At 38.0% G+C, this 27,728-nt stretch overlaps 1 protein-coding gene across 5 annotated transcripts in view; it reads right to left on the bottom strand.

Annotated features, from left to right (window-relative positions):
* KHDRBS2 (KH RNA binding domain containing, signal transduction associated 2) overlaps positions 1 to 27,728 on the bottom strand; it is a 572,210-nt gene that overhangs the window by 184,313 nt on the left and 360,169 nt on the right. For all 5 annotated transcript variants that reach the window (XM_073336336.1, XM_073336333.1, XM_073336334.1 and 2 more), the window contains one exon: positions 679 to 806. In XM_073336336.1, coding sequence (XP_073192437.1) covers positions 679 to 806 — 128 coding nt within the window. The remainder of the gene's footprint in view (positions 1 to 678; positions 807 to 27,728) is intronic.

Below are 27,728 nucleotides of genomic sequence, written 5' to 3' on the forward strand. Positions count from 1 at the left end.
TGTGGCACCTTAGAGACTAACCAATTTATTTGAGCATAAGCTTTCATGAGCTACAGCTCACTTCATCCACAGTATGCATCCGATGAAGTGAGCTGTAGCTCATGAAAGCTTATGCTCAAATAAATTGGTTAGTCTCTAAGGTGCCACAAGTCATAGAATCATAGAATCACAGAATATCAGGGTTGGAAGGGACCCCAGAAGGTCATCTAGTTCAACCCCCTACTCGAAGCAGGACCAATTCCCAGTTAAATCATCCCAGCCAGGGCTTTGTCAAGCCTGACCTTAAAAACCTCTAAGGAAGGAGATTCTACCACCTCCCTAGGTAACGCATTCCAGTGTTTCACCACCCTCATAGTGAAAAAGTTTTTCCTAATATCCAACCTAAACCTCCCCCACTGCAACTTGAAAGTACTCCTTTTCTTTTTGCGAATACAGACTAACACGGCTGTTACTCTGAAACTTACCTTGGATGATTCTTCCACATCCAGATACACTGGCACAGCAAGACTCTGGCAGCATTATGGCCCTAACATCTGTGAATTGTGGGTCATAGACTTGGGACTGAAACAACCACATACCAGTGTTGAGGAGAAATATATTTTGTCTTACTGACTATGTTAATAATCAGATTATAAAGAGCATGTGTGTTTCAACAGGCTGCATAAGAGAACAAAGTACCTTGATGGAGCTGCAGGTGGTACCCGGATTCCTCTTCCACGAATGCCCCGTCCACGTGCTGAATCTTCAGAACCATTCAAGTACGACAATTCTCTCAACTGCTCCTGACGGATTTCATCATTGTAGTCCTGAAAGTTAGAAGACAGAACTGTCTGAGGTTTTGGTGTGTAGATTTGGCCTTCCTGTAAAACCATCCTAAACCTAAACTCTTTGTGGTCACATTCACCTTTGCACATGCAAATCACTTCTGTTGCAGTTTCCTGGCACTATCACGTGTGCTGAAATGATAGAAATTATATGTGCAACAACTACCTGTCCCTGATTTGTGTATATATCTGGGGGCTGTGCATGTAGCTTCTAATACTTGGGAGCATTGATGTAAATGTGTTCACAAAGTTACTTACACATTACTTATCACGGATTGTAAATCTGTCTTTTGAGAGCTACCGCGTATGAAGGACAAATGTAAAAGGGTGTTCACATACTATGGTGCTGATCTCAAATAGTGTAGTGGCATAAAAAATCTAGTAATATACATCATTTCTGGGGTATTTCTTAATTGCTTATTTTTAAAAATCCCTGTCTTCTACTATCTATTCCAAAACACAGACTCCATTTTGACATTATTCCCTGGCAAATTAAATTGGATCAACCTAACTGATAATTTAATCATGCCTACCAGTGAATGTAGGAGTATTAAGTTGAACCTCCACTTCCATACATCTTTACTTAATTTTTCTCCTGAGTAAAAACAGACTTTATGTTACTCCATATATCTTCTTAGCAGGAGAGCTAAATTGAGCTCTCTTTAGAGCACAGAAATGGCACTGCGAAGTAATAAACTCGTATCTCATGATACAAGAAAGACCCACTTAGCTGAAATCTTAGAGAACCAACTCCACAGCATTCCTAGCTTTTTCTGGATAGTAAGCAGATCAAATGAATTTCAGTTTTTACTGATACAATATTACATAACATGGCCATCACAGACATTTTTTATTTAGTCCACGGTATTTATTTTCTTAGTCTTAAGCAGAATTCCCTTTTTCTCTAACCTTGCTTTTGTAGTTAACTCTTCTGCTTGCTGCTAAGAGTATAAAATTCTAATGCAGTTGCTGGCTTTCTGACAATAGAGTGTGCAACAGTTAATTAGTATTTCAAACCAGAAAAGATTATTGAATTTCAACCCTCCAGTTTTTCCATCCTTGAGGAAGCAACTGATCTGACAAATAACAGCATTGACTGGCATATGAGGATCAGAAAACACAGCCTGGAGTATACCACAAGTGACACTTCTTTTTAGCAGAGGTTAAAAAAAAATCCTCTCAGTCATTTGTGTACATAATTAGTACTCCATTCACTGACTGAGATCCACAAGCCAGCCAATAGACACATGGAACCAGGACTCTGCTCCTTCCCTACCCTTCCCCACACTAGCCTTGCCTACCATCCAAGGAGGGAGTAAGCCATCCTGTAGCCCTCCTCTATTCCTGAGAGTTTGGAGCCAAGATCTAGGTAGTCTGCTTAGGGACATAAGGGGGATTCTTACTTCCTTGTAAGAGATTGTACCCCAGAACACAATCTAACACTAAATTTCCAGTGAGCAGCACTATAATAAAACATATTAATGGAATTCTAACTTTAAAGGAAAACATCCTTTTGCTATTATTATTAAAATCAAGCCCAAATAATGGTTGGCAGGTGACACCGTGCCCCAAATCTTATTGCACAGTGTTCCCTCATTATGTCATTAGTGGTATTGCACCAAAGCATCCTGCTAGATCAACCTGCTGTGTAGTAGATGGTAGGAAAACTACATATAGCATCCAACAGGTAACATTTACAGATATAACCAGACATCTTCCACTGTCCATTGAGTAATGTTATGCTAACCACTTGTGATGATGACAGTTTATTTCAACATTAAGACATCAACATAGACTATTTGGTTTGCTCCTGAATTCCCAGAGAAATGCTGAGGGGTCTCAAGCACAAACATGAATTAACCTTATCCAAAATAAAAGGCAAGTTGGGATAGAAGGAATGGAAAAGACAGTGAGGCAGGGAAGCTGACACATTCTGGGATACTGCTTAAAAGTATCCCTACCAAGAGACATAGCTATGCAAAAAGAAAGCTCCTCAACTCAACTGGTATCAAAACCTGTAGCTAATGTATTTGGAAGGATATCCTGAAAGAGAGTGATTTTAAAAGTTAGAAATTCTACAGAGATCATTTATCATGTGTGCCCTTTACAAAGCCTAATAAAAATGTAATCTTCTAAACCTGAAGTCTGAAATTTTAGACTGTGATGCTTACTTCAACTCCCTCATTAAATAGGAATTTAGCACTGAATTAATCTTTCATAACTAGTACATGAGTCCAGCTAGCAATAGAGTATCTGCTGAATATTTAATTGTAGCTGAGTTCAGTGCCTAGCATTTGAGGAAAAATTATGCTGCTGATGAATCAGATACACCTAATCCCAAGTGTATATACAAGAGTGAACACAAAATGTTGCACATAAGACATACCTGTACTGAACAAAGAATAATGAGGTATTTACATACTTTATATAGCATTTTAGAAAACCCTCACAACCACATGAAAATAGACTCCCGAGTGACAGGTATTTTGTCCGATACTAGTCTTTTTTCCACTAATTGTGAAATCTCTTCTCTGATAATCTAATTTAATCTATATCTTTTCCTGATAGATCCATGTTGTTTATATCCGTAAAATATTACAGATGTCCAGTCAGTCTGTCTCACTAAGAACGATAATAAGAGTACCATCTACTTTATGATAGAAATGATGGACATTTGCTTAAACACTAGAAACCTGAATACTTAGGCTTCTACACGGGTACCTTGACTTTCAAAGGTGCTGAAAATTCCAGCACATTCAAAAGGACTCAGTATTTCTGTAAATCAGGCCACATAAATGTCTATATGTGGATTAATAGGAAAAATACATGAATGTTTGATCACTGACTTTAGCAATCACTCACTCATGAAGTGTATGAACACAGTTGTCTACAACTATCAAAATAATTTATTTGATAATCACATCACAGCTAAGAACATGTGAACCCATTTAAATTAAATAAGAACCAATCAAAGCACGTACCTAAAACTCAACCAAACCTCTTTGCAGATTTTAAAAAAAAATCTTAGTAGATCTTGAAACTTGCACACTGAGAGATTCCCCAAACCTCTCTTTTATTCAGTCTGCACCTAATAAGATACTATTACTCACATTCACTACACACCTAAATTAGCCATGCATGCATGTGCAGTCTAGCCTACCTTTCACTATAAATATTGGTAAAACTAGACTAGCACGCAGAGCTCTTGATTCTGCAAACACCTATCTACTAGTACCTAGCAGCCAAGTCACTTCACCTCTCTTAGCCTTATACTATGTTGAAAAAAGTGTCTAAGAAATAATGCTTTGTACAGAGCTATTTCATCTTCAGATCTCAAAGACCTTTACAAAATTAAGCATCAGTAGCCTCATTTTACAGCTGGCCTAAATATGGAGGTTTTAAACAATTTGTAAGAGAAGTATCGCAATCTAGTGTATTAGGTATAAGGGGAGCAAAATCATAAAGTCAGACTTAAATGTGAAGAGGCTGTCACTTCGCCACAATAAATTAAACACCTTTAGAGCCAGGAATAGAAATCTAGTCTTACATCTCCAAAAACACAGACCCCTATTGCACAAGCCAATAAAAAGCCCCTCTTAGCTACAGAATATTCTTTTGCAGCTTTATACAGCCAATAGAGAGCAACATGTTTACATACACATTTAGTGACCAATTCTGTGTTATTCCATTCTTGTGCTCAGCAGAGAAATAGGAGAAAAAGGGAAAGACGGATTTGCACTGCCTATATTCCTAGGCTATGATGGGGCCTGCCAGCTTCCAGAATAACTTATAACAGCTTCAGGGCTCCATTGCATATTCCTTTCAGCTGTCTTAACCATTCCATAGCTGAAGGAAGAGGGAACCAGCCCACCCTTGCCAATGGGTGCAGCCTGCATGTATGTGGCCTACATCTTCTAAATGGCCACAACAGCAAAGCAGGGAGTCACAAAGGCACCACATATAGTCATTAGCAGCACATCTGATCACTGCCCATCTGAAGTGATTGAGCTTTACATAAAGATGGTGTGGAAGGTAAAACCAGGAGGCTGTCACAAGATAGGCATTGGCTTTGTTTGAAACCATTCTTGACATCAAGTAGGCCACCAGGTAGAGATATTGAGATTCCTTAGTGCAGGGGTTCTCAATCAAGGGTGCGTGTACACAGAGGTCTGCCAGAGGTACATCAATTCGTCTAGATATTTGTCTAGTTTTACAACAGGCTGCATAAAAACCTCTAGCAAAGTCAGTACAAACTAAAATTTCATACAGACAATGACTTGTTTATGCTGCTCTATATACTATACACTGAAATGTAAGTACAATATTTATAATCCAATTGACTTATTTTATAATTATATGGTAAAAATGAGAAAGTAAGCAATATTTCAGTAATAGAGTGCTGTGACACTTCTGTATTTTTTTTGTCTGATTTTGTAAGCCAGTAGTTTTAAAGTGAGGTGAAACCTCGGGCATGCAAGACAAATCAGACTCCTGAAAGGGGTACAGTAGTCTGGAAAGGTTGAGAACCACTGGGGGAATTGTCCAAACAGGGTGTCTTGAGCAAAGATGGTGGCTCAGTGGATTAAACGCATCCTTAAACAGAGATACATGTTGCATGTCTTGCTTTAAGTAACAAATTCTGCAGATAATAACTAACAAATTAGCTGACAGGAGCACTGTATCTAATTCCGACATAAAAGAAAGAAAATTTAATAAATATTAGATTCACTCAGCTCTAATACTAACATGTTCTGACATCTGTTGGCAGGTCACTTAACGGACGCTGGTTAGGTTTAAAATTTTAATGTATATTCTTACTTTTTTTTTTACTAACTCTGTGGAGAGAGAGACCCTGTTCTATCCCAGCTCTGGGAGGGGAGTGGGGTCTAGTGTGATATAGCGGGGACAGATACATTTGGGTTATATATAAGATCAGAATGGCCATACTGGGCAAGGGTCCATCTAGCCCAGCATCCTGTCTTCCAACAGTGGCCAATGCCAGGGGCTTCAGAGGGAATGAACAGAACAGGTAATCATCGAGTGATCCATCCCATCATCCACTCCCAGCTTCTGGCAATCAGAGGCTAGAGACACCCAGAACCTGGTGTTGTATCCCTGCCCGTCCAGGCTAATAGCCATTGATGGACCTATTTTCCATGAACATATCTAGTTCTTTTTTGAGCCCTGTTATAGTTTTGGTCTTCACAACATCCCCTGGCAAATAATTCCACAGGTTGACTGTGAAGAAAAACTTTCTTTTGTTTTAAATCTGCTGCCTATAAATTTCATTGGGTTACCCTAGATCTTGTATTATGTGAAGGAGTAAATAACATTTCCTTTTTTCTATTTTTCCAGACCATTCATGATTTCATAGCCCTCAATCATATCCTCCCTTAGTCATCTGTTTTCTAAGCTGAAAAGTCCCAGTCTTTTTAATCTTTCCTCATACGGCAGCTGTTCCATACCCCTAATAATTTCTGTTGCCCTTCTCTGTATCTTTTCCAAATCCAATATAGATTTTTTCAGATGGGGTGACCAAATCTGCATGCAGTATTCAATATGTGGGCATATCATGGATGTATATAGAGACAATATGATATTTTCTGTCTTCTTATCTATCCCTTTCCTAATGATTCCCAATATTCTGTTACCCTTTTTGATTGCCACTTCACATTGAGTGGATGTTTTCAGAGAACAATCCACAACGACTCCAAGATCTCTTTCTTGACTGGTAACTGCTAATTTAGACCCCACCATTTTGTATGTATAGTTGGGATTATATTTTGCCATGTGCATTACTTTTGCATTTATCAACATTGAATTTCACCTGCCATTTTGTTGTTCAGTCACCGGTTTTGTTAGGTCCCTTTGTAACTCTTCGCAGTCTGCCTGGGACTTAACTATCTTGAGTAATTTTGAATCATCTGCAAATTTTGCCACCTCACTGTTTACCACTTTTTCTAGATCATTTATGAATATATTGAACAGCACTTGTTCTCGTACAGACCCCCGGAGGACACCACTATTTACCTCTCTCCATTGTGAAAACTGACCATTTTTTCCTCCCCTTTGTTTCCCATCTTTTAACTGGAGTGCCTGGCAATGCTTTCAGGATCATCTAAGGATCTTTAATTTAATGACAAGCCTTTTGTTATCTTAATCATCCTGCCCCTGTTTATAAAAAAAACCTCCCTGTCCCAAGGGGGAAGCTGGGAGCACAGAACTCATCACATATCACCCTCAAGCTGTGTTGCAGTTAAGAGCTCCATCTGAGGCTGAGGTGTGCACTGTAAGCAGACCTCTGGTATGAAATTCAGGGGGGCAAGAACCACCCCATCATGGCAGTAAAGCAGGGGGAGTTGATGTTGGACAGAACCAGCAGTCAGGCCAGGTTGTTATGTCTCATGGTACCTGTTATACGTATGGTGTCAGTAGGCTGCATGTCTACTAGTCCCAGGTGAAGAGAGCTATGCCACACTGGAGGAGCACAATACCAAATAATTGCACAAGGTAAGCTCAGAATGTCTTAGATGCTGCACATTGGCTCCTCATGTGGAACTGGCTAGTTTGCTGATCAGGTTGTTCCTTGTCTTTATTTTCAGTGAGGTTTTAGTAGGTGTTCCTTGAAAGTTAGGGTACAGTCCAGTTTAACAAATAGATACACAGGTATTTGGTCATGGTCCAGCTGTGTCCATTCACAAAGATGTTAAGATGTTTGTAGGCCTTTATGTGGCATAGATGGAAGCAACGGGAAACTTTTTGGTATTAGGTTTAAGTCTCCATCTTTTACAATAATGGGCCATCTTCATGTCAGCATCAGGACTTCTTCTACATGACTGAAATCCTGCTCCTGTACTGTTGAACAGATGTCTGTGTAAATAAAACTCCTCACAGTGGTGCAGGGAAGGCCACTTGTAAAGAGGTTGACAAGTGTCAGTGCTAGAACTGAGCCCTGAGGCAGACCATTGGTCTTGGACTTCCAGGTGCTGTTTATTTGGAAGACAAAAACAAACAAACAAAATATGGAGCTGATGGCTTTTCAGCAATAGCTCCTACAAAGTGGATTGTCATGGCTGTGGACCAATGACAGTTTGTAGGCCAGATTGTGTCATATGCAGCAGTAAAATCTAGGATTTCTGCATCTATCTCTGCCTGGACGGGAAGCCATTCTTGATGTAGGTGGTGAGTGCCAGCAGTTATCACAGGTCTTATGGTTTTATCTAAAATCTGCTTGTTCTACTCTCAGGATATCATCAATTCAGTATATCAGTCCTACCTGTCCCACCATCTTTGGGTAAATCTCCTTCACTTCAGATGTGCAGTGATCAGACATCATGGGCAATTCTTTGAAGGATAAGCCTTTCAATTAATCTGTACATGCAGCTTAGCAAAGAATATTCCCTTTAACTCCCTCTGTGGCCTTGGGGCCTCCTGTAGATAAGAGCTACAAAATTTGGAGTGCTGGAGTAGCTGACACCTCATGTATCCTTTATTTGTCACATGAAAGCACTGTACTGTTCAATTAACTGCAGTGACAACTTAGAATTGGAGGAGAAGGTTAATTTATTTTACTTTGATTGCATTTACTTATTTTCTATAGTGCCCCAGCGGGGGACCCCACAACCACAGTCCAAAGTCCCAAATCTGGAAGGTACAGGTGTGTATTCTAACTTTACTAGACTTCTGAACCTTTGGAAGGTAATATATTACAAAAAATTTGTCGGCACTAGCTTTTTTATTACACGTTAAAGTTTTAAGCGTACACCATTGACAAACTAGCAATGTTAAATTCAACCCTGTCTTTACCTGAAGCATGAGATGAATGGACTTTTCATGTTGTAAAGAATAAATGTTTTGATAGAACGGGATTTCATTTTCACAGAGAAACAAAATGTAATAAAAGCTTTATAAGACTGAATCACCTTTATGCTTGATTTTTCCACATACAAATTTGCATCTGTTTCTTTTGCAATAGAGATCAATTACAAAATTTGGAATCAGCATAGCTGCAATTGTTCAATACAACTTTACACTCCATGTCTTTAATAATAATTGAAGGCTCAAGATATAATATCCGATACCTCTGTGGTTGAGATATCTCATCCAGCCAAAAAATGAATACAAAGTTCAGCAGAACTGTGGGAGCTGGTTTTAGCCCAACTTGCATGGTATCCAAGTGGTAGCATATGACCTTAACAACACACAGAGAAGCTAAAAGTAGACAGCTGTTTTCATATCCCTAGACAAGACTCATGCTCTCTCAAGGCATATTTAATGTGTATGTCTGGTCTTTTGGTTACCTACACTCATGCCCATCTGTTAGGATGGCATTATGCCGATTCCCAGATTGGTCCAATTATTTTGCTAGAACATAGGTGCCAGGTAATGGTGGATTTAGATGGACAGCCTGCAGAGCACCACAAATGATGATCCTTCTGCCAAATGTCCTCTTCTCTGACTGTCGTATCACATTAGTGCCACATGCCTCTGTACAGTTGATCATATATGTCAGCACTTATGTAAAAGCAGTCGGAGTACATGCAGACAAGTACTCCAAAAAATAGTCAAAAACATGAATATAAGCTCCTGAGCTCAGGACAAAAACTGCATTTCAACTACTAGGTGAAAGGGGCCTGGTCCTACCAAAATCACAGTCCATTTTTTGTAAATTTCATGGTCATCGCATTTTAAAAATATTGAATTTCAAGCTTTCAGATATTTACATTTTAAATTTCGCAGTGTTGTAACAAACCATGAATATGTATCTAAAAACAACAAAATATAAACATGTAAACCCAATGATGACCCCCTCCCCAAAAGTGACAATCTCCCATATCTCTGGCTATCCAGTTCTGAAGGCAGTGCAGAAGTAAGGGTGGCAATACCACAACCACCATACAATAACCTTGTTACCCCCTTTTGGGTCACGAACCCCAGTTTGAGAAATGCTGCTCTAGGGTAAAAGTACACAAAACACCAGATTTCATGAGAGAGATCAGATTTCATGGTCAGTGACATGTTTTTCACGGCCATGAATTTGGTAGGGCCCTCGGCATAACCCACACTAATAAATATTGTGCCACTTCACACACAACACAAACAAAAAATAGTGAGTGTTTACCTGCTTACTGTCTGTCTGTGGGATAAAATTAAAGATCAAACCCACATAAAACAGACGATACACATCTCAGTCTCCATCAGAACGTGTTTTGACCAATGAGTTTTCGCCTATAAATGCCTATCGGCAGAATGCAAGCAGATATAAGCCAGAGTCATGTATGCTTCATTTTGACAGCTGGGGGATTTGTCAGCTTGCCACAGACTGCACTAACTCTAGTGTGGATGTCGTTTTTCTCTTTAAGCATGCACAATTAAATATGCCTGGCATCGTCAGCACAGGACACCATACTTTACAGGCATCAAGGAAGGGAGAGGTGACATCTTGCTTCTCAGCAGTGAGAGGGAAGTTGCCAATGTCTTGAATGCAAGTTCTGTGTGGGTATTTCCATGAAATTTGGTCCAGCAATATGAGATTAGTCATTGCTACAACAGAGCTAAAGGAGCCTCAAGTAGTACTGATATTCAAAATGATTAATTTTTAAACTAAATAATGCATTTAAATATCTGCTCAGAAGATTATTACAGTCAGGAAGTTTTTCCTAATGTCCAACCTAAACCTCCCTTGCTGTAATTAAAGCCCATTGCTTCTTGTGCTATCCTCAGAGGTTAAGGAGAACAATTTTTCACCCTCCTCCTTGTAAGAACCTTTTTATATACTTGAAAACTATGCCGCCGCCCCCCCGCAGTCTTCTCTTCTCCAGACCAAACAAACCCAAGTTTTTCAATCTTTCCTCATAGGTCACATTTTCCAGATCTTTAATAATTTTTGTTGCTCTCCTCTGGACTTTCTCCAATTTGTCCACACCTTTCCTAAAATGTGGCACACAGAACTGGACACAATAATCCACTGACGTCTTATAAGTGTGAAGTACAGTGGAAGAATTACTTCTCGTGTCTTGCTTACAACTCTCCTGCTGATACTTCCCAGAATGATGTTCGCTTTTTTTGAAACAGTGTTTCACTGTAGACTCATATTTAGCTTGTGACTAGAACCCCCAGATCCCTTTACCATTTTGTATGTGTTCAATTGATTGTTCCTTCCTCAGTGGAATACTGTGCATTTGTCCTTATCGTTTTTCATCTTATTTATTTCAGACCATTTCTCTAGTTTGTCCAGATCATTTTGAATTTTAATCCTATCCTCCAAAGCACTTGCAATCCCTCCCAACTCGGTATTGTCCACAAACTTTATAAGTGTTCTCTCTATATCTCATCTAAATCATAGATGAAGATATGGAACCAAACCGGACCCAGAACTGATCCCTGTGGGACTCCAATCAATATGCCCTTCCAGCTTGACTGTGAACTACTGATTACTTTCTGGGAACAGTTTTCCAACTAGTTATGCAACCACCTTATAGTAGCTCCATCTAGGCTATATTCCCCTAGTTTGTTTATGAGAAGGTCATGCAAGACAATATTAAAAGCCTTACTAAAGTCAAAATATACCACATCTACCACTTCACCACTATCCACAAAGTTTTTTACTCTGTCAAAGAAAGCTATTAGGTTGATCTGACATGATTGGTTCTTGACAAATGCATGTTGGCTCTTACTTTTCACCTTATCATCATCTAGGTGGTTGCAAATTGATTGCTATTCCCCTTTTTATAGACTGACACTATATTTGCCCTCTTCCAGTCCTCTGGAATCTCTCCTGCCTTCCATGAGTTTTCAATGATCATTGCGAATGGCTCATTCATCTCCTCAGTGAGGTCCTTAAGTATTCTAAGATATATTTTAGCAGACCTGCCAACTTGAAGACATCTAACTTGTCTAAGTATTTTTTAACTTCTTTCCATTTTTAGCCTCAGATCCTACCTCATTTTCACTGCATTCACTATGTTAGATGTCTGATCACTACTAACCTTTTTGGTGAAAACTGAAACAAAAAAGTCATTTAGCACTTCCGCCATTTCCACATTTTCTGTTATTGTCTTTCCCCCTTATTGAGTAATGGGCCTTCTCTGGCCTTGGTCTTCCTCTTGCTTCTACTGTATTGGTAGACTATTTTCATGTTACCCTTTATGTCTCTCACTAGTTTAATCTCATATTACATTTGAAAACCTTTCTGCAATCAAAATCAAATTTCAGAGATTAACCTCAGCTTTGCTTCATTTTTCACCTTTGCCCTCTCCACTTACCCACAGGCCCAAAGACACACATTGCCTTAGAGCTGACTTCTGAAGCTGACTTCAGCTCCTCCTGCTGATGGTTATATTGTGCCATCTAAGTCAGCCAGCCTCCCCAGTCATATAGCGGTTCTGGATTAACCATTAGGAACAAGAGGCCCGTGCCTAGGTCTGCCAGCTGTGGGATCATGTAAGGGCATCAATGATATTAATACAGAGTATGCTTGAAGGATGATGAGGCCATCTACTCCTAAAGGGGTTTTCAAGGAGCCCCCCCTCACCCCAGGTGCTCAGATATCCACCTGGAGATAAGAGGCCCTATTATTCATCTTCCTTTGCTATTGAGTGGGCCCAAGATGCTTCTGCTCCACAGATGGCTAGGGAGGGATGTGTGGCTACCACTTTTGCTCTTCAGATGGCTGATGAGAAGGGAGGTCCCAGATGCTGCAACTACTGTTAGATTAATATATCTTGAGGCCAGAAGTGGTCATCTAGTCTGACATCCTGCATAACAGAGGCCCCAGAACCTTAGTAATTAATTCCTGCATCAAGCCTCTTGTTGAACTACAGTGCATGTTTCAGAATGACATCCTGTCTCATTTTAAAGACTACAAGTGATGGAAAAAATATCATATCATTGGTAATCTATTCCAATGGTTAATTATCAAATGTGTACCTTATTTCTAGTCTGAATTTTCCTAACTTCAACTAACAGAGATACGAGACAAAACAACATTTGAGAGACAATGAAAATAGGAAGAGGAGGAGGGAGAAATTCATAAATGTTAGGCCAGGAGTGATCATTGTGATCTCCTAGTATGGCTTCCTGCATAATACACCACTGAATTTCACTCAGTAATTTCTGCCTTGATCTGAACAATTTGTGACTGAAACTATAGGATCTCTGAGAGTGGAGACCTTAAAGATTTAGCTGACGGAAGAGACAGGGGTAAGCAAGGAAACTGGGACACCAAACCAAGGGATGTAAATTGAGCAGAGCTGTGGCTAGAGGAGCAGTGAGGTGATGACAGCACCTTACAACTTAAAAATATGATGTATGCTAGTTTGTCTGTATGTAGTCAACTGACTGTACAAGTATTTGTGATTTGTTTTCAGAGCATGTTATTCCATTTAAAAAAAAATATATCAGTGCAGACCAGCTGGCTTCAACCAACTCTTTCTTCTTGTACTCCTACTCTCCATCTTTCATTTTTGACTCCTCACACAGAAGTCCCTTTCTTTATTCACATGCCTCCATTAGACACACTTCTGTGAAGTCTTTTCATGATAACCCAGTTATGACAGGAACTGAATTATTTTAAGTATGTAAAATATAAATCCCAAACCCAACAGCAGACATGGAACAAAAGCAACTGATATACAACACCTATGCACCTTTTGTTTATTGTGTATTATTCTCCTTTCTTTCTTTTAATGGGACTTAGGTGCCTAACTCACTTTGGCACTTTTGAAAATCCCACTAGGAATCTAATTGCATCTTTATGTGCTTAAATACCTTTTAAAATATGGTCCTAAGTCACTTGGGTGCTTTTGAAAATTTTACCCCTAGTATCTTATCTGCCAATTTTACTGCAGCGTTTTTACTGTACTCTGAGCTGCTATTTCCAGAGCATTTCCCACAGTAATTCTATATCCCTTCTTTGTTCAGTACGTGCTTTTTCTCTCTCTCACACATACACACTTCAAATTAATTAAGTAGAGGTGCAGAGTTTACAGAAGAGAGGGAAATAACCAATCAGGAATTGAGGATGAGTAAGAAAAAGCAGTGTCAACAAACAGAAATATTGGTTCTGGCTGATGCAGCAAAGATTATCTGGACTGAAGTAAACAATTTAATAAGAGAAAAGTGATTTTTGCATATTGAAATACACCACCCATACAGTATGAGAAGTCAGTCAAAGATTTCTTTTCCCTCTCCACAGATAATGCCTGTTAGAAAGGCCAATGAAACAATTCAGATTATTTCAGCTATCTACACACTAACTGAGAAAACTAAGGAAGGAAGTTGTGGTAGGCTGTATTAACACCATACTTATCTAGTGCAGGAAGGATTTAATAGTCTCTCCTTGAAAAGGACTGAGACCATCCCATCTCCACAAAACCTGTCAGTAATATCAAACCCAGGGAGAGGTTTCTCAAGGAGGGCACAGAAAAGGAGAAAGTGGTCTTCTGACATGGGCTGCCTTGATGGAGGGATTTATATTGAGGCAGAAAGGACCTGATGGTGGACTGAGACACTAAACCTGGGGAGAAAGCTTAGACTGGACTTTGTTTTCTTACTGTCTTTTCCGACAAACAAATGAACAAACCCCACCCAGGAAGTCTGAGTTATCTTACATGGGGTATATGTTTTAGAGCAGTTACCTGTGCACAGAAGTAGTGCAGGGTTGAATTCTTGCATTGTATATTAACAGACAGCCAAGTCAAAGGCTATTCTGGATCATTTAGACAGTTGGCTTCTTGCGCAAGGGCCACCTTGTAGAGGCCTGAGCCCATTACAAGACACAATGGTAACAGTTTATACTAATGGTGTTAATGGTCATACATAGTAAAATTCAGAAATAATCCAGGTCTGATCAATAAAACCAAAGGTGGAGACCATCTTAGATTTAATGATCATCTAAGGAGGTACAAAATGCTGGTCACTGTTTCTATAAAGGGCAATAGGGGCTCTTCTGCCAAATATGGAGTTTGCAGGATTGGGTCCTATTGCAGTAATAGTGTTCTGGATTTATCAGAGTAGATTTTGTAGAAATGCAAGCTGAGATAAAGAAAAATAGCTGGCATTTAAATAATAATACTGTTACTCCCTCTTCCAGCATTATGTTATCCTTTCTTCCAGGACCATTGCTGAGCAGTAGCAGATATTGGTGTCTTGCAGTCTACTTCCCAGTAGAGGAAAAATCAGAGACATAGGCTAGTCTACATCGGGGGTGTGTGTGTGTGTGTGTGAGATCGATCTAAGTTACGCAACTTCAGCTATGTGAATAACATAGCTAAAGTCGATGTACTTTGATATACTCACCGCGGCGTCTTCACTGCAGTGAGTCAACAGCTGACACTCCCCCGTTGACTCCGCCTGCACATCTCACTCTGGTGGAATACCGGAATCAATGGGAGAGCGTTCAATGGTTGATTTATCGCATCTAGACTAGACCCCTGCTGGATCGATCACTGCCCGTTGATCCTGCGAGTAATGTGGACAAGCCCATAGAGTCTGGTGTATTCAAAGTGTAATTTGTTTTATTTACCCACACACCAGTTCTGAAACAAGGTGGTCAAACAGCTTGCAGGACAATCCTTTCTTCCAAGAATCTCAGCCCAGCACCAGTGCCTGGTTCCCAGGGAGCAACTGTCTGAAGATTCACTCTAATCAGAGACCAAGCCAGAGGTCATAGCTCCTCAACACAGAACAGCAACCGAAACTAACAGCATCAGAGTCACATCTTCCCAAGAGCCAAAACATATTTGTATGCTAAGAAAAAGGACTTAGAAGACTATGTGTAACAATGGCAGCTGGTAACACCTGCCATAAGAATACACATGTAATCTACACCAGAAAAGTTAGAAGTATTTAAAAGTAGTTGGGTCAGCTGCAGTCAGAATTAATTCCAGTAAAATTAAAAATGCAACAAACCAATGTAGTTCTATAGGAAAGTATGTGGAAGTATAAGCATGTCCCCTTATGTCCCAAGGTTCCATAGCCAAGGAATTTGCTGTGGAATCCAGCCCTTTGCAGAAAATTTTGCTCCATAGTATTTAAGCTTCCATTCATGGTGGTGAAGATAACTTTGAAAATGTGAACTACGATTACACTGATACAGTGATGACTCTGCAGATAGACAGAAACAACAGCTCTGAAAGGTGGAAAACGCTCCTATTCATTTCAATTGGGTGTTAATGCTGAAACCTAAAGAAACAAGGTAGGTGAGGTCATATTTTTATTGAACCATCTTCTGTTAGTGAAGAGACAAGCTTTCAGCTACCCCACAAGAACCTAAAGATGACAATTGAAGTGTCATCATGCTTAATTATTTCACTGCTGATCATTTTGTCATAAAAATTCAGCTAACATGCTTATCTAACAATCCTAAACTTTGTCTCAGGCACTCCCATGTGCAAAAAGCCCCAACTTCCATATCCTTCAGCTTTTCCCTGATAACTTTCATATGAATGTTTATAAAAAAATCAGAAAGATGCAAAAACTCGAAAATCTAGGGACTAACTAAAATATGCTTTAAAATATTGTGCAGCTGTGAGGCTCACAGATTAATCATTTACCATCAGCTGTAAATTTGTTGCTATTTACTTTCAAGTACTCTTTATTCTGGTACAATGTGAAAGCATTATAAATAAGAGGCCCAGCTAACCTTATCTATCATGTTTCCTCTTTCTTTTTTTCTCTTACATTCTAAGTGTCTATTTATTTGGTTTAAAATAAAGCAGCATAAAATAATGTGTTGCGTAGGTTTTAGACACTCTTGCCATTAATTAAAAAAACAATTTTAAAAATTATTATAAAACATAAACCCGGCACATTTCCTGCCTATCATCAACATACCAACTAACTATCAGAAAAACCTATTACAATTCAAAATATCTCAACCCCCTTATGGTACCACAAAACCCTATGCAGTTGCTTCAGTTTCTCTAAATACCTGCTCAGATTGACTTTACACAATGTCTTTGGGGTCAACAAATTAAAAGGATTTAACATCAACAGGCAAAAGTGAAGTAAGCTCCTAAATTGAGGAGCCCTTCTAGAGACCGTCTAATGGAGGACCAGTTCGAGCAACCCTGCTGATCCCTAGAGTGGTATTATAGCTTGGGGAGAGGGGTAGACTCTCAGCTGCCTGGCAATTAAGAGTTTTATGGGTCAACACCAAAATCTTAAATTTCAGAAACCAAAAAGCATCCTGTTCTGAGTCTGGAACACTTAAGTCACATGTTTGAATTCAGAAACTCCCTTAACAAGTGAACTACAGCATTCTGCACTAGATTGAGCTTCCAATTTAATTTATGGCAAGGTTGCCCAACCTAAAGCCCGCAGGCCGTCCACAGCCCACCAGAGCATTTTGTAAGGCCTGCCGGTTTAAACACAATATACTAACAGCTGATTCATAAGCATTTTGTCATGTTTAAATCATTTTAGTTTACACAAGTGTGTAAATAGGTTGTTTCTATGTACAGTATTGTCTATCTAAATGCATATGAAACAAGCTGCACTTAAAATATAAATCAATACAGTTGACTTTAAATCTTATAACAATATGTAGAATCTGTTTGGCCCACACAAGGTTGTGCTTAGGTTTATGTGGCCCTTCTGTGTAATAAGGTTGGGCCCCAGTGTCTTAAGGTATAACTCCACGTATAGTACATGGGACAATACTGCAGTCTACAGGCTGACAGAAGCATGGTTCACAGTAGCAAGGTTTGCTTCCTTGAGGAACAGCTCCAGCCCCTTGGAGAGATGCAGATTGAAATAAGTAGCCCTGGTCACCACTGACTCTCCAGTTTACTCAGGATGTGTCTGATTCAGCAGCATACATTTTCCTTTAAATTCATTCTTGTCTCCTCAGACCTCCAGTTTATTTTCTTATGAAGGGAGTTAATTATCCATTGCCTGGTATTTTTATATACTCAGTAAGATAGAATATAAACAAAAGTGAAAAGAAATCATGATGATTTCAATATTGAATATTAAAGCTTCTATTTTGAAAGTAGATAAACAGGTTTCCCCTGAGTAAAAGGAATATAAATATTACTCAGTGTTTTGCAATAGCTTCTGAGCAACATGCTTTAGGAGTTATATACATACACTAGCAACTGCAAGGACCCAGCTCTTAGAAAAGAGAGGAAGGATGGTCCATTGGTTAGAGTGCTAGCCTGGGGCTTTATGGAAACCTGATCCTCCACAGATTGCCTGTATGATCTTTGGCAAGTCCCTTAGCATCTCTCTGTACCTTGATTCCCCATCTGTAAAATGAGAATAGCAGCTCTTCCCTACCTCACAGGGGGTTTGAGAGGATAAATACAGTGTAGATTGTGGAGCACTCAGAAGCTATGGTAAGTGGGACCATATAAGTACTTAAGATAGAAAATCTGAAGGTCACAATTCTACTTACAAAATATATATTAAACAAGAACACACATTATTTGTGGAAGGTTTTACTACTATGCCTAGAACACAGATCATGGTAATTTATAACTCAGCCTGGTTACTCAACTATTGTAATATATACATTTCAACAGATTAATTTTTGAGACAGATGATTACTTGGTACATACAAAATATGAATTTTATTGTTCTTTTTTCTGGCAGCAAAGCAGACAAAGCTTATGTGACATCACAAAAAAGAAACAATAGCAGCTCTGTTTCTGGGACACAGATTTATTTCTTTTTCCCTTCTGCACTGATTGTAATTTGTTTCTAAATCACTTGACAGTTTGTATATTATAAAAGAAAAACCCCTCTCGCTTGTAAATTGTTCACTTTAATTAAAAACAAATATATCGGCTTAAAAGAAAGGTATACTTAGGTATTTTTAGAATACACAGTTCCCATCAAAACACAATTATGTAGATTATTATTTTGAACAGAACTTATGAACAAAATTAGTGCTACTCTAGCCACTGCTTCCCTTCTTCAAATCCATAATTAGAAAATAAAGAATGCTCAGAATGTAGTAAACAAATCAACAATGAGACTTAGAAAATAGACGGTTTATTTCTTTTCTAGTTAGAGTCACAAGGAATTTTAGCATGTGAGTACACAGGACTCCTCCTTGCATAAACTTGGGTACATGCTTAAGGACACAGCTGAACTGTGGCCCCAGTGACAATTTTGTACTAGAGTGCACATCAACATTTGCAGCTAGCCCTTTAGTAACTTCTCAGAGAACACATCCATTGAGTTCAATAGTTTTCCCTGAATAAGGAATTCAGGACTGCATTGATGATTAGGTGCCAATGAATTATAGCTTGGTTGAGAAGCAATATTTGCACTGTGGCTGACTCCAAATACTACCTCTTCATATTTAAGTCAAAAATGGTAGTTAGTGCTACTTGGTTTCTGTTGTTCAGTCATATAAATATTCTCAAAAATTATCAGTGGCTCTAGATCTTCTTATGTGGTGACTCCATTGCTGGAGGTCTGAAGCCACGGTAGCTCATTCTATATGATCCTCTACTAATCTCTTTGTGGATGAACAGTCCTTTTGATCCATCTAGAATACCACATCATCCATCCAATATTGTCTTTTTTTCTGCCTTGTGTTCTTCTGCCATCAACTTTCCCTTCCAGTATACATAAACATGCATCACCTGCTGAACCTCTTAAAATGTATCCTGTACATCATTTTTTTCTTTTAATAAAATCTCTAACTAGTGTTTGCTGAATTCCAATCATCTCCAATATTTTTTCATTGGTTACACAGTCTAGCCATGTTTTCAAAATTCTTCTATAACATGATAATTTGAAGGACTGAACATTCTTTATTATTTGAATTGTTTGAATGTCCATGTTTCACAGCTGTAATTTAACAGACACCAAATGTAAGTTTCTAAGAGGTCCTCAGATTTGTGTCCCTTCTCATCAGATGTTTAACCTTCCAGAATATCTCTTTTGCTCTTGATATTCTGGTGCTGACTTCTGCATCTGATCTTCCATCTTGATGCTTCCTAAAGAACAATAATTTCCCACATGCTGTAAGGCTGTGTCATTCACTGGAATCTGGCATGTTTTCCCAGGATCCTTACATACCAACACAATTACTATCTTTTCCACATTCAACTCTAGAACATATTTTTTCCATATACATATATAATCTCCACTAACTTCATCAGACCTTCTTCTAAATCCGGTAACAGCACAATGTCATCTCCATAGCTAATATTATTCATCCCATTTTCCATTCATTTTAATATCTTCTGTTTCTTCCATTAATTTAATCAAACACTCACTATAAATGCTGAATAAAGTTGGTGACATTGTACAACCTTGTCTCACTCCTCTCTGGATCCCTATTAGATTTTAATTTTCATATTCCATAATAATAGACTTCTGATTCCAGTATAATTGTTTTATTATTCGGAGTTTGTATTCATCAATCCCTAAAGAACATAACAAGTTGAGCAATTTGTTGTGGTAGATTCTGGAAGTCAATAAAAGTGGTAGATTTTCTGGAAGTCAAGTATATTGTTTTCCCCATTTCAGTTGATCTTTCTATTATGAGCTTCAAGTTCATAATGGCATTTATAATGCCCTTTTAACATTAGAAGCAGTATTGTTGTTCACTTATTTCCTTATCAATCTTCACTTTTAATCATTCTTGAACAACTTGCAAAGGTATCTTAGAGGCATGCGATAAAATGCTGATTGTTCTGCAGCCTTTACTATCCATAGTGTTAGCGGGGGGTAGGGGTTGTGGAGATTTGTATACACAGTGAGGTTGAAAAGTCTTCCAACAATTCTCCTGCCTCACCTATAGTCTTTATTTCCTTTGGCAGAGCTTTCAAGCCTTCATCCACTATGCTTTTTAACAATTCTGCCAGTATTCCCTCAAAACCAGTGTTTTTTCATTTGGAAGTCTTTTTATTACTAACATGATTTTCTTCATCCATTATTGGTAGGCTTTCTTGATTGATCTCTAGTTGAGGTTTTTCAGGCCTATAACCACGATATAGCTTCTTGATGTATTCTTGCCAGCTCTCATTATTGTCTTTAGGTCCATCATATATTGTCTATTTTTGTCCTTAATGGTGGTATTAGTCACCTTTCCTCTGTAAGGCTCTTATTTTTTTTATATATCTCACTTTGTTTTTTCTCTTTATCCAACTCAGTTTCTTTGCATTTCTCATTCAGCCATTCAGACTTTAGCAATCTGCATTCATGCTTTATCATTTTATTTAGTCTTTAGTGTTCCTTTTTTTTCTATTGACAAACTTTCCTTCTTTCATCCATCAGCAGAATGATTTCATCTGTTGTTTATGGGTTTTTGTTAGCGATTAACTTCTTTTCTACATGTTTATCTGCAGCTTCATTGATGGAAACTTTCAGATGTTCTCAAGTCACATAGTCTTTGTTTTCATTAATGATCCGCAACATTTGTTGCTGGTAATGACTTTGTCCTCTAGATACTACAATTTTATTCTAACCTTCTATAAAGCCTGATCATGAAACTCCTAAATGTCAATGTGGAGTATATAGTAACTACTTTAAACTTTATGATTTCCAAGGATAATGTATTTCGGCCTTATAATATAAAATGTTTTAATACAAGAAACACAGATGTGACAAATCCTTAATTATTACAAGCTAGTAATTAACTCTAATTTATCCAATGTTTAGCCTGTTGATTTCTTGAAACAGGCGAGTCAGTATTGTTGGAGACTCTTCCCATTTCTCCAATAAATTCAAATAATTTACCCCTAAATTTAATTTTAAAAATAGATGCTGATTTCTCTAACTCTTCATCTCTAGCCTTTAAAGGCAAAGTTTGGTATTGCTCAGCTCTTCAAATCTTGACATTTATATTTCACAATCATCAGAAGAGAAAATTTAATTACACACTAAGAAGCAACAGTAATGTCATCTTCTTAGCTCTCCTACACAAATGAAAAGTTCTTTAAGTAGAATTTGACAGATTAAGTTGTTTGCCTTTTCCATAATTTAAATTCGATTATTTTAATGGCAATATAGTATGGTGCTGTCTATAGACCAGTTTATACACCAAAATCAGGATAGCTATATGTTATCAACATTACATTGTGCATTTAAATTCCATTTACTGAGCAAAGCTAAAAAGCATTTATTATTTACAATAAAGATTTTAGCAAAGATGAATAATAGCGAGAGATAAGATGAAAATTGTTAAAGGATTCATAGCACCTGTAAGGTACTGAGCGCTATCAATTTCTATTGGAGTCAACAAATCTTACCTATATTACCTATGAGCAAACATATATTTCACTGAGGTGCAACCCTCAGCGCCAGAACACTTACAGAGATAGAACATTCTGCTCCAATTCTTTTCCAGGGGAAAAGCCAGCTCTGGCCAGCCTAATTTATTGGAATTACAATGTTTCTTACCCAGAGTTCTGTGTTTTGTTGCTTGATTTGGAATTTGTTTATGGTTTTATTGTATGAATGGCAATAGATTGTTACTGTAACTATACTCATGAAAGGACATTCCAGGACATTCTATATCTTGTGTAGGGTAATCAGTGGGTCAACACAGAGTTTACAGGTAGTGGACTCTGTGGGATTCAAGTTGAACAAGAGAGAGGGATTATGTCCCAGAGAAAAAAGACTCTGTCCAAGGATCCTGTTTTGCGCTAAATCCTTCAGATAGAGAATCTAAACCCTTTGTGAAGTGATTTTGTGGGGCTGGCTGAGCCAGGTGGGGGACTGGCAGTCACAGAGCTGACTTCACAGCAAGGACAGACCAGACCAGCAACTGCATAGCTGAAGTCACAGAATTGGATCAGGTAGTTGCATATAACAATGAGACTTGGAGGTTTAGACTTCTCTGGACTAGAGCGGACAAGTGTAAAAGACCACTCCTTGATTCTCCAAAATACCAGTGTAACTAGACCTAAGTTTTAGGTGAGTGGGGATTGTTGTGTGGCTAAGTTCTGAACCTTAACACACTGAATTAATACTTGGAATAGTACCGTTTAACATACTCCCAATATACTGTTTGGGTTTTGCTCATTTTCTTGTGTGCATGCACATCTATATTTACCTCTTTTGACCAATGAGGTTAGCCAGTATTTGGCGTCTTGCAGGCTGTTTCCATTAGAAGCAGAAACTGATGATGAGTCAGATTTTTTTTGATGCAATCTTGTTTTATTTACCCAGAATGTACATAAATTCCTGTTTCCCTGAACACAGTAGGGATCAAACAGCAGGACATAGTTAATTTGCTCATAGTTCCAAGCTTTTATAAAGCCAAAAACTCATTTTCTCTTTGCTCTTTTGAAGGGCAATGTTACAAGTGTTTCTGTGGCTGTCTCTGGGGCTTCCTTGCTGTGTTGTGTGCACGCTTCTGTAGTGGTTCTGCTGCTTCTCTCTCACATGCAGCTCCATCAAACAATATCCAGCCCTCTACATTCTCATTCACACCCCAGAAAAAAAACCTTCAGAATGCAAGGTTCAGCTCCTACTTCAGCCTTTCACTTGGCCTGTCTTTTGGGCAGTAGTTCCAATTGTTCAGCTATCTATTCCATAAAGGATCTTAATTGTTTAACCTGGATAAAAAACAGAAGTTACGGCCAACAGCTTCAACTAGGTTTCACCCTAACCCCAGCATAACAATACACGTATTGTGCTTCTTTTGTTTGGTTTCTTTCCCTTGAACCTCAAATAGAAAGATAATGTGGGGGCTCCATGCTCCCAAGGACTCCTCAGTGCTTGTGAGTGGAGAAGTACAACCTAGAAAGGTGACCAGGAAGGTTATATTTTAATTTTCCAGAAATAGGAATAAGGCTTTGGGTGGGAGTTTAAGTTATCTTCTTATTTATTTTATTAAAAGGACTGCTAGATAGACTGAATCCACACCTTGTTTTTGCTACTGGCACCTGATAGAAGGGTTACAGGGCAAATCCTAATTTTGCAGCTTGGATACAGCTCTACTTGTTACTGTGTTCTAGAAAAAGAGCAAATGTATGTAATGAAGCAGACAGACTACTTGACTCTAGGGGCAATGTTCTGGTGAGCCATTGCTGCCGCATGGATATTTATGGTACAATTACCAATGCAGTCATTTGTTAATGGATAGAAGTTGACTTGAAATCACATTAAAGTGCTCTTGTTTCAAAAAAGCACCCAGAATTTACGCTGAAATCTTATTTAAACTAATGAATGATATCACTACAATTGAAACCCATTTCCTCCAGTGTTAAAGGAAACCTTAAGTTTTAGAACATTAAAAACAAATTTTGGGCCATACGGATAATCACTATAAAAGCCTGAAATTGAAATGATTCATCCCTTGTGATGAATTAAGCACTGCCAAAATATGGGATGAAGTCAACTGATCCATACAACAGGATCTGTGCAACTATCATCACACTCTCCTGCATACATAAATTAATTCTTATCTACAACATCACATCCACCTCCTTAAACTTAAATTTAATCTTTATAGAATTCATGTTTCTTTCTGATTTAATATTTTCTTGCCATGAAAAGTTACATTTCAGAGTCAGATAGTAAAATACACTACACTAAGGATAGTTTGGTTTTTGACTCTGTCCTGCTTTTTAATAGAAAAGACAACACATATTTACAGCAATGTTTGCAAAGCAGAGTGTAGCAGATGTGCCTCCATAAGTGTGTGGCCACAAAAATCTGAAGACACACACATTTGCAGAGAAGTTTGCACTTATAAGACTGGTAATTTTATGTGCAATTGTGCAGCTCTGAATGAAATTATTCTTTTTATATCTGCAAATGCAGACTTTTCAGTATGCCTATTATTCCCCCCTTTGAAAATCTGTTACATTTCTAATCTTTTCTCTACATGCTATACCGTTTTCTTTGCAATAGTTTCTAATGCAAATAAATGAAAAGTAATTTTTTTTTCAGTTACAAGTTTATACAAATACACACTTAAACAAAGTACAGAATTTTGATTTATTTTAATGTTCTTTCTAGTTACCTAAACTGTGTGAAAGGAGAGCTATGCAAAGCTATTTATGCAGTTCAAATGCAGGTACAAAATTGGTGGGTTCATATGAAAAAGCAAAGAAGTTGGTTAGTGTGTTGTTCTGAGCAAAACACTTTTTCTCTGAATATTGTGAAAAAAAATCACAAAACTGAATATGCTTAGGGCTGAGGAGAGAATGGCAGATTGAAAGGTAGAGAGTCAGGGTCCTCAGTCTCAGAAGCCATCCTGGAAAGCTTCTGACAATTTCACGTGCAGAAAGTGAAACTGAAAAGAGCCTATCAGACAGCGGGAAAACTGTCACTTTGATTCTCCTCTTGGGGAAAAATCAATTTTTTTCTGGCAAAATGGAAATTTTCCCACAGAAAACTTCAGTTTTGTGAAAAGGACTTTTTTTGTCAGAAAATTATTCTAAATTTCAACCAGCTCTAATTGTAAATATTTTCAATACATAATATAGTCTGCCAGAAGTCGTCTATACAAAATTCAACAGGTAACTTGCTATCTAAGTATAAAGTTAACAAAGTAGATCCCATAGATTAGTACAATACCAGGAACATGAAGCATGTTTAGAAGTCTAATGATATAATCTGGTTTTCATAGTAACCTACAAAAATCATTAGGAAAAGGCTCTTTTTTTTTCATAAAGGAGGATAGTTGGCTTTGTTTTGCATTGCTGATAACTGATATGCTAGCTTAACTGCTCTATGTGCGAAACTGCTGCTTTGTCACATTATAATTCCCCCTCTCTGGATAGCTCCATGATTTGAATCGCTTGCTATTTAACAAGGAGTGCTGATGTGGAAAATTCAATATATTACTCTGGCGGAAACTATGGTAGAGTCATCACCACTGACATTGCAGGCTGCCTTCTAAAACAGATGTTGGATAATGAATTTCCTGGATTAGGATAAAGTACTGAAACACTTACTGAAAGTTAATATAACAGACTCAAAACTAGCAGAAAGACATTTCTCTATTTAAGACATGAATGTGACTAAAACAGCCTTTTAAAACCAAGGATGAAGACTTAAATCAGACAATACCAGTGCTTCATAATTTAATGCAAATAAAAGCCTGATATAGAAATATAACTAATACTCTCCATGTTCATCTGCCACAGACCAGTAAAATATAACATTTTGCCAGTTTTAATTTACAAAAGCTAATTGGTTTGGGGAGGTTCTGGACTAGTGGGTAGAGCCATGGATGCTGACTTCAGAGCCATGGGTTCTATTCTCAGCTCTGCCACTAGCCAGCTGGGTGACCTCGGGCAAATTACTTCATCCCTCAGTTTCCCCAGCTGTAAAATGGGGATAATAATGCTGTTCTCCTTTGTCAGGTGCTTTGCAATCTATTGATGAGAAGTGCTATATAAGAGCTAGGTACGATTACCTATGTCCTGTAGACTCATATGTGAAATGAGGGTCTTTAACACTGAGGAATGAACAAGTTCTGTATTTTCTCTTATTAAATCTTGATAGGTTTTCTTTAAAGTACTGTACTCCATTGTAACCTAGCAGGTTCAGATGCTTCAGTTCCATACTATGGTGAACATGAACCACTACATTTAATTTGGTTTTCAAATAAAGGAAGCTTCAGGCAAATCTTGACAGGATCAAAGGTCCAGTCCAGATAACATTCAAAATAATGCACATGCTTACCTAAAGCACCTTAGCTTAATGGATAAGCAATACTGAGTAGGAAATCTTGCAAGAATGGATTCTCTCAAGTTTTGCTACTGTTCTTCCTACTTTTTGGTCTGGAAATACTGTGGCAACTACTTCTTGGGATTATCTTTGTAAAGTATGAACCATTATTACTATAACTCATTAGTGGTATTACTACTACACATCTACCACTTGCCCAAACTGAAACCAAAAGTACAGGAGCACTTGAAAAGTGAAAATTAGTGGTGATGAAAGAAGAGTTATTTACATACATTTGAACCTCAAATACAGTATGATTTAGGTTGCATTTGTGTTTTGGATAAAGGCAAAAGTCTTATTTATCCCATTTGGTTGGCTAATTGCTAGCTGAAGTATCTGTAGTTTCACTCATGCAGAATTCATTCTTTAAAAGACATGGATTGTGTAAGATGAAATGTCCTCTGGGGGTTCTAAGCTACATTTGCCTTTAATTTTATTATGTCAGGAGGGAAATTTGAATGCTAGATCATTTCTGAGATGTACCTGTGCTCTTATTTATTAAAGTACCACAGTTATAATTTATACATGCCTAGATATTGTCTTGTGTAGAATTAGAGTATTGTGTATTTACTTTTCTAAATACTTAGAACAAGAAAAGAAATAGCATTTTTACAGGTGTTCAGTACATCTCGGTCAAGATGAAAACAAAAAAAGCTTGTTCTCCACAATATTACATTACAAAACAACATTAAAGGAACATGATTAAGGTTGCAAAGTCAAGCATTCAGAAGTTAGGAAATACCAGAATGAAGGTGCCTGGGTAACCTTAATTCAACCTCATTGTGTGTATGCATTATGACACAATTTTTAATATTATTTTTTCCCACAGGGCCCCTACCTCATTCTGTGTAGAAAATGGACAATGCTCATTTAATGAGATGTTATTCAATGTTTTGTTTTCACCTCATTGTTCAATATGTGTCCCCAAGCCTTATTTAGTGCCCACAATTTAATTTCCTCATGGGCTTTGCTATGGCACACATCACTAAAGTATCTGGATGCTTCACAAATATTAATGACCTTCCCAACACCGCTGTGAGATCACTGGGTGGTCTGACCCCATTTTACAGATGGGGAACTAAAACAGAGAGAAATGAAAATCAAAAATATCCACTACTTTTGGCTACAGAATTTGAGATGCCCATGGCTTGTTTTTTTCTGAAAACTTTGCATTACATAGCACTTTCTATGTTCAAAGCGCAGCTCTGATTGACTTCAGTTACAGTCTTGAGGGTTCTAAACTTCTGGAAATCA

The sequence above is a fragment of the Lepidochelys kempii genome, chromosome 3 (assembly GCF_965140265.1).
Source record: "Lepidochelys kempii isolate rLepKem1 chromosome 3, rLepKem1.hap2, whole genome shotgun sequence".
NCBI lineage: Eukaryota > Metazoa > Chordata > Testudines > Cheloniidae > Lepidochelys > Lepidochelys kempii.